The 13909-nt window shown below is 43.2% G+C and overlaps 1 protein-coding gene across 6 annotated transcripts in view; it reads left to right on the top strand.

Annotated features, from left to right (window-relative positions):
* Positions 1 to 13909, top strand: part of LOC129830217 (kazrin-A-like) — a 223939-nt gene that overhangs the window by 185613 nt on the left and 24417 nt on the right. For 4 of the 6 annotated variants that reach the window (XM_055892596.1, XM_055892598.1, XM_055892599.1 and 1 more), the window contains 4 exons: positions 6058 to 6194; positions 6468 to 6638; positions 8563 to 8646; positions 13323 to 13515. In XM_055892596.1, coding sequence (XP_055748571.1) covers positions 6058 to 6194; positions 6468 to 6638; positions 8563 to 8646; positions 13323 to 13515 — 585 coding nt within the window. The remainder of the gene's footprint in view (positions 1 to 6057; positions 6195 to 6467; positions 6639 to 8562; positions 8647 to 13322; positions 13516 to 13909) is intronic. The other 2 variants (XM_055892597.1, XM_055892603.1) reach the window with 1 other exon arrangement.

Raw genomic sequence — 13909 nt, 5'->3', positions numbered from 1 at the left:
TAAACAAACTGTTTTTGTTCAGTCCACTAGGGACGGTATTTACTGTATAATGTTATTATGTATTGTATATTCTGTAATTGTTTAATTAGTTAGTAAATAAATAATTGAGCCAATTTGTGTATGGATGATTCATAACTAAAGGCTGGGTTTGTGCAGATAACCAAGAATTGTACAACATTCAGATGAGACTGATATTAGGTTATGAATAATTAATGACTGACTGCTATTGATATAAAAGATCTTTAAGAGTGGATTCGGGAGATAGCCGCTCTATATAAACTAATACTTCCGTGGTTCCCCAGGTTATTAATGAGTTAATTGTTGCATGATTTAATTAAAACGTTAGGTAATCAATTTGATAAAATAGCATGTCATATTAAAGAAGTCAGAGACACGAAAGCAGTTAGCTAGCACTTCTGTTTTCCTTACTGTTACCTGAGTTAGCGAAGTAGCGTAGGCCAACTAGAGGACTCATTAGTTCTTCAAGCTGGGGGACCATTTGGTTTGAATTACCTTCTGGTGGGAAACAGAAGTGTTCTGGAGAGTATCTTGTCAAATAGAATGATGCTTGACTGCTGCAAATTAAACTGAGGCAGATTGTTGTTTCTGTTTGATTTAACCCAAACTAAATCCTCGCCTGGGGAAAAGAGCCCAAAGTTTTGAGAGCATAAGCTCTTACAGGGACTTTGATTACCTCTCCTAAAGATTGATGTGATACAGGACAACTCTGCGGTTTGTGTTTGGTTTTGTGTTTATCTGTCGGGATGGAAAAGAAGGCTGGAGGGGTGCAGATGAGTGACAGAGATGTGGATGGCACCTTGTACCTTCTGCTGTTGCATGCCACTAGAGAGGACAGCAGAGAATTGCAGTATATTGTTCCATTGGGTTTTATACAGGGTGCTGTTCCTACCTTAGCTCTGAGTGAGTTAGTTCCCTATGTTTGAAGTTTTGTATCTGAGTAAATTAATTCAAAAGTGGAACAAGGGCACATTCAATCCACCCACCCTCCTTTTCTCAATCCCAGATACACTAAGCACTTATCAGCTATCTCCCTCCCTCCTTCCCTCTCTCTCTTTCCCTCTCATTGTGTATCTCTCTAACACAGCCCCATCTCTGTGTGAAGCCCTCTGCTCAGCCCACTCCATGTCGGTCATTGGGCTTTGAACACTGTAATTGCCACCCGCTCATAATTGTAGGTTTGTTGTGATGCCCGTGAATGCTCAAGCTAGCAGGAGTGGGCAGGAGAAGGACAGGGTAAGAAACATACCCAAGTTAGTTAGGTGCAAGGCATAGACTGGATAGGGCTATATATAGACAATTGCAGCAGAAGGAAACAAGTAAAGGAGGCAGCTTAGACATAGCCTAACCTACCTTGGCAAAAAGTAAGGGCCATTTTAGATCTATTGAACTGAAATGTCCAGTCCAGCTACTGCAGCTGAACTGTTATCATTTCAATGTGTTTAGCAGTCTATCTGAGCCCCTTTTGGGTTGGACAATTTCTCTACAAACAAGTTGGATGTTTAATTAGCATCAATTATTCAAAGCGTACTTTGTCCATGCTGACAGTTTTCAATTAGCTATTTCCACAATGGTCAATGACTATCTCTCTGGGATTCCCAGTCAATGCAGTCAGAAATGAAAGCCTCAGACGCCAATGTATCATCAAAGCACAATCTGCCGAGTGCATTTAGTGCTGTTTCACACTACGACATGTTTTGAAAGCTGCACAGCCCCACACTCTGGACCCCTTCCTCAGTAGAATACACACAAACACCACAGAGCAACCCACAAGAGTCGTCACGCTCTCGTTGGACCACTTCACCCGATCACGTTCAATTAATTACAGTTTTAGAGGCTTTAACAAATGAAGGCTCCTTTCAAAACGACTCCAATTGAATTTGAAAAGTGGAAAACATAAATGCAGTCAGGCTAATGTGCTCCAAACTTCCAAGGATCTTTATGTAATTATTTTTGCTGGCAGCTGTTTCGTCTAAGAGATATTCGAACTGCTTCGTAGTTCAATATTCAGTCAATTTGTCTCCAGGGAGTTGTATTTTAGGTTCACAGTGCCACCTAGTGGTTGCCTATGGTACATTTATCCACCGATCCCCAATCAAGAGAACAACCAATCAGCCGACCAAAATCCATAGAAAAACTCTACAGCGATGGTCCTCTTTAAGGAACTCTTAAAGGTTTCATTAATTGCACCTCAGTATAACGAATTGTGATTGGTGGCTCGCCTCAACAGCTTGACCCCTCTCCTCATTACCAGGCCTCATATACGCTGCATGGAAAGACAGACCTTACACTAGAGTAATGAGACAGACATAGAGAGGTCTGAAAAGCTAGAATCTGTGAATGGTGGTGTCCATACAGTAGCTGCTGCTAATTGTCTTATTTCGATGAGAAACCACCAGTGCCACATTTGGTCTTAGCTGCTGAATAGATAAAGAGCAAAGTAACTGTATCAGAAGTTAATTAAATTAAATTAAAATCTCCACTATGGTCGATAAATGGTGGGTGCGTTCAAATTAAAAGTAACACTGCAGTGCCAAGTTGTATGTGGCAGATTCACACAGTACCGACTGAATCGAATAATCAAGTTTGTTGGGTTTTGCAAATTCAGCACTAGCTCAATTTAATTTGAATTATTTTCAACTTTTATCTTTTTATCAAAGTCTCTGCTGCTATTCTGCCCAGATTCCCCCACTGAAATGTCTTTGCTACTGGTCTTCACACTCCCCGGACTAGCAGTTAATGAGGAATGGTTGATCCATTTTTAATGGTTGCCCCCCTGGCTCGCTCGTAAACTACAGGATCTCTGCAGCAGTGAGGGTCAAAGGTCAATTATGGGGAATTATGTTTTACAGTGACCCCCCCCCCCCCCCCCCCCCCCCCCATTGTAGTACAATGTAGGGTCATATTTTACAATATGAACATATGATATTATGTACAGGTAACTGCCAAAATAAAGGAAACACCAACATAAAGGGTGTTGTACCACCACGTCGCGTATAGTGTACATCGCTTTCATGCTGATTAAACCATTCAGTGACCACTCGTGTGCAGTGAATGGGGCCATTGTCATCCTGGAAGAGACCACTCTCATCAGGATAGAAATTATTCACCATAGGTTGAAGGTGATCACTCAGAATGGCTGTGCATTTATTGGTGTTTACATTGGCCTGTAAGGGGACCTAAACCATGTCAGGAAAATGCACCACACACCATTTTTTTTTTTTTTTTTTTTTTTCACCTTTATTTAACCAGGTAGGCTAGTTGAGAACAAGTTCTCATTTGCAACTGCGACCTGGCCAAGATAAAGCATAGCAGTGTGAACAGACAACAACACAGAGTTACACATGGAGTAAACAATAAACAAGTCAATAACATGGTAGGAAAAAGAGAATCTATATACAATGTGTGCAAAAGGCATGAGGTAGGCAATAAATCGAATAATTACAATTTAGCAGATAATATAACAGATAACAGATTATAACAGAGCCGACAGAACCTTCACTGTGGGAAACAAGCACTCGGGCCTGTAGGTTTCTTTTGGCGTGGGCCGCACATGCACACGTCTGCTCGTTGATAACAGGGTGAAGGACGATTAATCTGGCCATATTTATTTTTTCCACTGCTCAGTAGACCACTGCCTGGGTTGTTTGCACCAATTTACTCGCAAACGTGCATTTGTAGGTGTATTAATGGATCTATGCACTGCAACGCGACCATGTATCCCTCTCAGAGTTGCTTGTCTGTTTTGCCTCAAACCAAGACATCACGGTCGAGGAGTATGCGTTTTTGACCACAGTTGCCCCTAGTTGATGATGCCTTTCCCTCAGACTTCCATGCCAACATCACCTTAGCCACTGTTACTCGTGAAACATCAGCAAGTTGAGCAGTCTTAGTCACGGAAGCTCCTGCCAAACGTGCCCCAACAATCACCCCTCTTTCAAAGTCACTGAGATCTCTTCTTCTAGCCATGGTAGCCAAAATAATAGACAAGTGTGCCTGCCCAGCATTTTTATACATGACCCTAAGCATGATGGGACCCACTGTGGTTGTCACACAGGACGTAGGAGCCTCTCGAGTCACCGAAAGTTCCCACAGGAACATAATGTTCCAATCCACACACACTAATGAATGAAGGCACTATATAGTGAACTGCTTTTGACCAGGGCCAATCGGGCTCAATAGTGCACTACATAGAGAATAGGGTGCCACAGTATGAAAGAAAGACAGCTGTAATCAAAAAAGAGTGTGCAATGTGTGGTCACAAACCACATATGCCTTTGTCTCATAGACAATGCTGAGATAGGGTAGAACGAATGGGGTAGGGTTATGGTCTGTGAAGTGTTTTGCAGGAACCGTGGGTAGATGGGCAAGATTGGTCCGTGTCCCGCTGCTAGTAATGCATTTGTGTTTTTCCAGTGTGTTTTGTTCTCCTCTCACTCCCGCTGTTACCTGGAATGCCCTTGAGCTGATGCACGCACACGTATGTTCACAGGCACACACACACACAGACACACACAGACACACACACGCGTTCATCCATAAACACACTCACACCCACATACGGACATTCACACATACACACACATCGAGGGGAGAACAGGTGCTGGTTTCATCATAGAGACAGTGTATGAAAAGACATCCGTTCAGTTCGTTTTTTTTGTCCTCAAACTCTACACACAACATTAGCTCCAGGTCTGCTTGCCCGGTTCCCTGGTGGTTTGCCCTGTCTCATCTGATAATGACTTTTGGAGTGGCTGGAGTCTTGGAGAAGCCATCCGTGTCTCTGAGAATGGAAGTCATTAATATCGTTGTCAGTGAAGGTGGCACCCTGGCGGTTTCCTGTCTCACCTGTCCGGCTTAAAGCAGAAGCTCTGGGTCTCTGAACGAACTGAGACAACGCCACATCCCTCCTAATTCTGTCTATTTATGAACGCACCACACATGAACTGTGACAATGAACAGGGCTCTGCCTCTATGGGTTGTAGAGGGAGTTTTTGTTGCCAAATACTTGCCAATACGAGATTTTTAAATTTTTTTGCTCTGCCACTTCTTCTCTCAGCTCAAAGGGAGCTTTGATATAATTTCCTGTAGCAGGTGCAGAAAGGAGCGGAGCTTCCTGTCGGCCTGACCAATGAGGGGGATCTCTTTGTTTTTGTGGTCCGGCCAGGTGGCTCAGTCATATAACGCGTTGGCATGGTGATTGGTCTCCCGGACTGCGCGTGAACAGAGGGAGTAAAAAGAGGGTGAATCTGTCCTTGTGAAAAGTTGGCGCTGGGTTGATGCGTCCGTCCGAGTGTGTGAGCGACCCCCAGATGCAGTCTGTGAACGTCGCTCAATTGCAGCGTGTGCAATGGAACTTAATTAATGAGACCCAGCTGGAGGCTTGGCTATGTGAGAGATGGGGGAGAGAGAGAGATTTTGCCATCTCCCAGCTAAAACCAAAGTCATGAGGTAAATGTGGTTAGATTAAATTGATATAACTTAAGGGAGAATCAAAGAGAAAAGAACAGAGAAACAGAGAGGGAGAGAGTAAGGGTGAAGATGTATGGTTTATCTACGTTGATCCCCACTCTGCAGTATGGCTGGGTTAAGTGACAGAGTGGAAGTCCACGTGTCTGCATCCCTCTCAGGCGCTGTAAGATTTTAATGGCAGTTGAGATGAAGAGATTGACATAAAGGTTCATCTCTGATTCACTTTTCCATCAAAAAGCTCCCACTCAGCATTAGACATGCAAGAACAGGCTTATCGAAGGATCTCTATATACTGCTCATTTGTCCCCAACTGAATTTAAAAAGAAGTGCATTGTGCTTTTGTGTACTTTGCCTTTTCTCACAGTTCAACAAATGTGGTACTGTAGTTAATTTTCACACTGTATATTACTAGTAGTATTAGTAGATATTCAACTCTGCTTTGGAATGGAATAGTCCTTCTGAGACTATCCTAATATGAACACTGTACACCTGTGACAATAACATAGAACTGAACATAGATCCTCTGTATAGAAACTATGCTAACTGACTCTCTTATTGTCTTCATAGCGATGAAGGCGGACCGGAAGCGTTTGAAGGCTGAGAAAGCAGATCTGGTCAACCAGATGCAGCAGCTCTATGCCACGTTGGAGAGCCGAGAGGAGCAGCTCCGTGACTTCATCCGCAACTACGAACAGCACAGAAAAGTATTAGCTTTAATTAAGACACAAAGTGCACAAATCATGGAAGTAGTATAATGATTGTCATGAACTTGTTATGTCATTGTAAGTAATTGAAAAGATGAATGAATGTGTGCCCCTCTCCTCTTACTCTCCCCCCTCTCTCCTCCATATCGCCCACTATCCCCCCCTCTCTCCTCCATATCGCCCACTATCCCCCCCTCTCTCCTCCATATCGCCCACTATCCCCCCCTCTCTCCTCCATATCGCCCACTATCCCCCCCTCTCTCTGTCTGTCAGGAGAGTGAGGATGCGGTGAAGGTGCTGGCTAAGGAGAAGGACCTATTGGAAAGGGAGAAGTGGGACCTACGGCGGCAGACTAAGGAATCTACAGAGCACTCCGGCGCCCTACGCTCCCAACTGGACCTGAAGGAGAACAGGATCAAGGAGCTGGAGGCCGAGCTGGCCATGGTGAGACACACAGACACATACACGTTGAAGTCGGAGGTTTACATAAACTCAGTTTTTCACAATTCCTGACATTTAATCCTAGTAAAAACCCTGTCTTAGGTCAGTTAGGATCACCACTTTATTTTAAGAATGTGAAATGTCAGAATAATAATAGAGAGTGATTTATTTCAGCTTTTATTTCTTTCATCACATTCCCAGTGGGTCAGAAGTTTACATACACTCAATTACTATTTGGTAGCATTGTCTTTAAATTGTTTAACTTGGGTCAAATGTTTCAGGTAGCTTTCCACAAGCTTCCCACAATAAGTTGGGTGAATTTTGGGCAGGTTTGGGCAGGTAACTGAGTCAGGTTTGTAGGCCTCCTTGCATGCACACACATTTTCAGTTCTGCCCACACATTTTCTATAGGGTTGAGGTCAGGGCTTTGTGATGGCCACTCCAATACCTTGACTTTGTTGTCCTTAAGCCATTCTGCCACAACTTTGGAAGTACTCAATAGCTCTTTGCTTGACATCATGGGAAAATCAAAAGAAATCAGCCAAGACCTCCGGAAAAAAATTGTAGACCTCTACGAGTCTGGTTCATCCTTGGGAGCAATTTCCAAATGCCTGAAGGTACCACGTACCTTCATTCTTCATTTGGAAGATCCATTTGCGACCAAGCTTTAACTTCCTGACTGATGTCTTGAGATGTTGCTTCAATATATCTGTATAATTTTCCTTCCTCATGAAGCCATCTCTTTTCGTGAAGTGCACCAGTCCCTCCTGCAGCAAAACATCCCCACACCATGATGCTGCTACCCCGTGCTTCACGGATGGGATGGAGTTCTTCGGCTTGCAAGCCTCCCCCTTTTTCCTCCAAAAATAACGATGGTCATTATGGCCAAACAGTTCTATTTTTGTTTCATCAGACCAGAGGACATTTCTCCAAAAAGTACAATCTTTGTTCCAATGTGCAGTTGCAAACCTTTTTTATGGTGGTTTTGGAGCAGTGGCTTCTTCCTTGCTGAGCGGCCTTTCAGGTTATGTCGATATAGGACTCGTTTTACTGTGGATATAGATACTTTTTTACCTGTTTCCTCCAGCATCTTCACAAGGTCCTTTGCTGTTGTTCTGGGATTGATTTGCACTTTTCGCACCAAAGTACGTTCATCTCTAGGAGACAGAGCGCGTCTCCTTTCTGAGTGGTATGACGGTTGCGTGGTCCCATGGTGTTTATACTTGCGTACTATTGTTTGTACAGATGAACGTGGTACCTTCAGGCATTTGGAAATTGTTCCCAAGGATGAACCAGACTTGTGGAGGTCTACAATTGTTTTTCTGAGGTCTTGACTGATTTCTTTTGATTTTCCCATGATGTCAAGCAAAGAGGCACTGAGTTTGAAGGTAGGCCTTGAAATACATCAACAGGTACACCTCCAGTTGACTCAAATGATGTCAATTAGCCTAACAGAAGCTTCTAAAGCCATGACCTAATTTTCTGGAATTTTCCAAGCTGTTTAAAGGCACAGTCAACTTAATGTATGTAAACTTCTGACCCACTGGAATTGTGATACAGTGAATTATAAGTGAAATAATCTGTTTAACAATTGTTGGAAAAATTACTTGTCATGCACAAAGTAGATGTCCTAAACGACTTGCCAAAACTATAGTTTGTGAACAAGAAATTTGTGGAGTGGTTGAAAAACGAGTATTAATGACTCCAACCTAAGTGTATGTAAACTTCCGACTTCAACTGTACATACAGCCTGAAGCACACAGAAGAATACACACACGCTCGAGCCCGTTCAGCAAGTCAGGGTAAGAAACCCAGAGTTTTGCTACATCTGTTGCTGGACCATTACACTCCTTCTACACACACAGAGAAGAGCAGCCCCTCTCAACGTGTGTATGTGTGTGTGTGCCCTTCCTGTCTCCTCCCTCAGATAAGTAACAGTGTGACACAGAAAATGGAATACTGGGTGTTTGATCGCCCCGTCGACAGGGAGCCTTCCCCTAGGGTCATGTCGGTAAGAACGGACCCCCTGCTCGCCTCTCTTTGTGACCCCCCCACCCCACCCCACGTCGCTCTATTTCAAAGCGTTCCGCCATTCCCCTGATCTTCTCCCCAGTGTGAAATTCATTTAGGGAGTCCTGGGTTCGAATAGTATTTGAAATCCACCAAATGCTTTAGTTGTGCTTGATGGAGCTAGCCTGGCGCAACAGAAACCATTCGAATAGTCCAGAAAAGAGCCAATCCCGTCCTTCTGGCACTCCACACAGGCTTGTGCAATCAAATACTATTTGAACCCAGCTCTGGTATGCACGTGCATCACTAACCCCCTGGTTGATGCCAATGGTCCGATAACCTCTTGACGGAATGATCCCTATTTGAGTCGATTTGTGAATGATTTGAATGTTCTCAATCTGATTGACCTCTTTTCTTGTTTTCATCTAACTCGGAGTAACTAGAAGGATCATCTGGTGTAGTTGTTAGGGAAGTGCATTGATGAATTAATGAACTAACATCTGAGTTCCACACAGGGGCTCATGGTTTGACCAGGGAAATGCTTAGCACTCTGTCCTAAGGATTGTGAATGGGTAATTTAAGCGGTTGGTGATGTTTTTGGTGGTGATGATGAGGGGTTGATGATTATGATCATTCAGATGAGGGTACTACTGTTGCAAAGGAAGGGTATATTACTGGAAACTTTCGAAGCTTACCAGTAAAGTACCAGCCTTTTGGTAACTTTCAAGGATTTTATGTCATTTATCACAAGTCATCTAGTGGCTGTTTTGGATCATTTAGATTACCACAGGTGTCTACTTATCTCTGGCCCGCTGTGTGGCCTTATCACATGTAAAGTACACTGAGCAAAAATATCAACAGAACATGTAAGGTGTTGGTCACATGTTTCATGAGCTGAAATAAAAGTTAGCAGAAATGTTTCATATGCACAAAAAAGCTTTTTTCTCTTAAATTTTGTGCGCACATTTGTTTACATCCCTATTAGTGAGCATTTCTCCTTTGCCAAGATAATCCATCCACCTGACAGGTGTGACATATCAAGAAGCTGATTAAACGGCATGATCATTACACAAGTGCACCTTGTGCTGGGGACAATAAATGGGCGCTCTAAAATGTGCAGTTTTGTCACACGACGCAATGCCACAAATGTCTCAAGTTTTGAGGGAACGTACATGATCTGTTGCCAGATAATTCAGTGTTCATTTCTCTACCATAAACCACCTCCTAAGTTGTTTTAGAGAATGTGGCAGTATGTCCAACCAGCCTCACAACCGCAAACCACGTGTAACCACGCCAGCCCAGGACCTCCACATCCGACTTCCTCTTGCATTGGGATCGTCTGCAACCAGCCACCCAGACAGCTGATGAAACTGTGAGTTCGCACAACCTAAGCATTTCTGCACAAACTGTCAGAAACCATCTCACATCTGCGTGCTCGTCGTCCTCACCAGAGTCTTGACCTGACTGCAGTTTGGCGTTGTAACCAAATTCAGTGGGCAAGTGCTCATCTTCAATGGCCACTGGCACACTGGAGAAGTGTTATTTTCACGGATACATCGCGGGTTTCATCTGTGCCGGGCAGATGGCGAGGAGTTTGCTGATGTCAACGTTATGAACAGAGTGCTCCATGGTGGCGTTGGGGTTATGGTATGGGCAGGCATAAGCTATAGACAACTAACACAATTGCATTTTATCGATGGCAATTTCAATTCACCAAGATACCGTGACGAGATCCTGAGGCCCATTGTCGTGCCATTCATCCACCGCCGTCACACGGCCCCATGTCGCAAGGATCTGTAGGCAGTTCTTGGAAGCTGAAAATGTCCCAGTTCTTCCATGGCCTGCATACTCACCAGACATGTTTGGGATGCTCCCACTAAGTCCAGCAACTTCGAACAGGCATTGAAGACGAGTGGGAAAACATTCCACAATCAACAGCCTGATCAACTCTATGCGAAGGAGATGTGTCGTGCTCCATGAGGCAAATGGTGATCACACCAGATACTGACTAGTTTTCTGATCCACTCCCCAATCTTTTTTTTCAGGTGTCTGTGACCAACAGATGCATATCTGTATTCCCACTCATGTGAAATCCATAGATTAGGCCCTAATGAATTTCTTTAAATTGACTGATTTCCTTATATGAACTGTAACTCAGTAAAATCTGTGAAATTTTTGCGTGCTGCATTTGTATTTTTGTTTAGTGTATATACAATAATCAAATAAGATGATTTCAACAATTAAAAAATGAAAAACATTAAACCATTAACTTAGCAAATACCCTTGGTGTTTAATATTTATTTTACTATGTCAATGTGTTTTGGTACCAAACTGGTGGCAGTTGTGAAAAAAGTAAATAGTTGGAGGAGTTGCAGAGTTAATTGAAAATAATGCCATTGTTGATTAGATGCTTCTTTCAGTAATTAGGCTATTTTCTCTTGAACCATATGGTCTATCCACCAGAAACTCGTGGACAATATGGACACAGATATAAAAAATGTATACTAAATATGAATGACGTTATAAAAGTATAAATTACTTAAGTTACCAAATTACTTAAGATTGCCATAAATAACCTGTTAATTACCTAAATTACAGAAGATTCCAGTAACTTTGGTAAATTACCATTAGCTTTGCAACCCTAGGGGTGACGAGGATGTTGATGATGATGATCTATTTCGCTCTCATGCTCTCTTTCTATTTTCCCCCACATCCCCTCTCTTTCGCCATCTACCCCCACCCTCTTACTGTAAGGGCTGTCGCTCTCCTCATCCTCGGACGAGGAGAGGAGAGAAGGATCATCAGACCAAAATGCAGCATTAGGGAAATAAGCCATCTTTTATTTAACACGACGATGGCAACACGAAAAAACAAAACACTTTCAAAAATACAAAAGAAGAAAACGACGTAGACGAAACCTGAACATAAACTTACATAACTAAACGTAACACTTACGGACAGGAAACAGACTACATCGAAACGAACAACCGAACAGTCCCGTATGGTGCAAGACATAACACAGATACGGAAAACAATCACCCACAAACAAACAGTGAGAACACCCTACCTAAATATGACTCTTAATTAGAGGAGAACGCAAAACACCTGCCTCTAATTAAGAGCCATACCAGGCAACCAAAACCAACATAGAAACAGAAAACATAGACTGCCCACCCAAAACACATGCCCTGACCATAAACACATACAAAAACAACATAAAACAGGTCAGGACCGTTACACTTACTCCCTCTCTCGCTTTCATTGGCATGGGAAACGTATGTTTACATTGCCAAAGCAAGTGAAATAGATAATTAACAAAAGTGAAATAAACAAAAAAAACTTTACAGTAAACATTACACTTACATACGTTCCAAAAGAATAAAGACATTTCAAATGTCATATTATGTCTATATACAGTGTTGTAATGTTGTGCAAATAGTTAAAGTAGAAAAGTGAAAATAAATCAACATAAAGGTAGGTTGTATTTACAATGGTGTGGTAACAGGTCACAAATTTGCTGCTGTGATTGCACACTGTTGTATTTCACCTAATAGATATGGGAGTTTATCAAAATAGGATTTGTTTTTGAATTCTTTATGGGCCTGTGTAATCTGAGGGAAATATGTGTCTAATATGGTCATACATTTGGCAGGAGAATAGGAAGTGCAGCTCAGTTTCCACCTCCTTTTGTGGGGAGTGTGCACATGGCCTGTCGTCTCTTGAGAGCCAGGTCTGCCTTCGGCGGCCTTTCTCAATAGCAAGGCTATGCTCACTGAGTCTGTACATAGTCAAACATTTCCTTAAATTTGGGTCAGTCACAGTGGTCTGGTATTCTTCCACTGTGTTTAGGGCCAAATAGCATTCTAGTTTGCTCAGTTTTTTTGTAAATTATTTCCAATGTATCAAGTAATTATCTTTCTGTTTTCTCATGATTTGGTTGGGTCTAATTGTGTTGCTGTCCTGGGGCTCTGTGGGGTCTGTTTGTGTTTGTGAACAGAACCCCAGAACCAGCTTGCTTAGGGGACTCTTCTCCATGTTCATTTCTCTGTAGGTGATGGCTTTGTTATGGAAAGTTTTGGAGTCACTTCCTTTTAGGTGGTTGTAGAATTGAATGGCTCTTTTCTGGATTTTGATAATTAGTGGGTATCGGCCTAATTCTGCTCTGCATGCATTATTTGGTGTTTTACGTTGTACACAGAGGATATTTTTGCAGAATTCTGCATGCAGTCTCTCAATTTGGTGTTTGTCCCATGTCTTTGTCGTTCTCTCACATCCTCTCTTTCTCCCCCACCCCTCTCTACCCCACTCCCTCTCTCTCTTTTTCTCTGTCTGTGTGTTGGCTGTAAGCACTTCTATTCTGTCCATCTCTCAGCGTCAGTGAGAGATTTCACACATCAAAGGGGAACACGCGTACGGCTGAATTTTTCATGAAACACAGACAGACGAGAAAGACCAACAGAGACCAAAACCCACACAGCAGTGTCACTATTGTAGTTGGCTGTTTTATATACGTGTGCACACTTGATCGCACCCAAACACACACAAACATTATGATCGTTCACACACACTTGCGAAGAGTCGTGAATAGCCATCTTGCTGTAGGAATAGATTGTAAAATTGGCAATCGTAATGCCGCATGGGGCTGATGTTTGTGTGTGTGTGTGTCTTCCCTCCAAGGCGAAACAGTCCTTAGCGACCCTGACTAAGGATGTGCCCAAGCGCCAGTCTCTAGCCATGCCCACAGAGGCGGTTGTCAACGGCAACAACCAAGAGTGGGTGATGCATGCGGACCTGCCCCTCACCGCAGCCATCCGGCAGAGTCAACAGACCCTCTACCACGTCCACACAGGCCACCCCACAGACAGACAAGGTGAGGCACACACACGCACACACACACACACGCATGCACACACACAGACAAAGGATGACACCGGTGGGACTGTTAGCCATGTTTAACTGAGTTAAGAACGTACCATAAGCTCACTCCATGTCGAACATTAAATGTTGGTACCTTTTGGGTGGCTCAAACTGTTGGAGCGTTCTCAAGGAGTGTGTTAGCAATGCAGAGGTCCCGAGTTTGAGCCAGGTATGAGCCTAACCGGGGGAAGTGGTACTCGCTAAGCAAGCAACGTGACGACTGATTTCCTCCTGATGTCACGATGCGTGGTAACTTTTGAACAAGCAAATATGTATATGCGTCTTACTTTACTATAACCTTTGCCTGATCAAGGTCGGTTAAAATCACATGATGCACACCAGTCACT

Source organism: Salvelinus fontinalis, chromosome 31 (assembly GCF_029448725.1).
Source record: "Salvelinus fontinalis isolate EN_2023a chromosome 31, ASM2944872v1, whole genome shotgun sequence".
Lineage (NCBI taxonomy): Eukaryota > Metazoa > Chordata > Actinopteri > Salmoniformes > Salmonidae > Salvelinus > Salvelinus fontinalis.
This window is presented reverse-complemented; position numbering and strand designations above follow the sequence as displayed.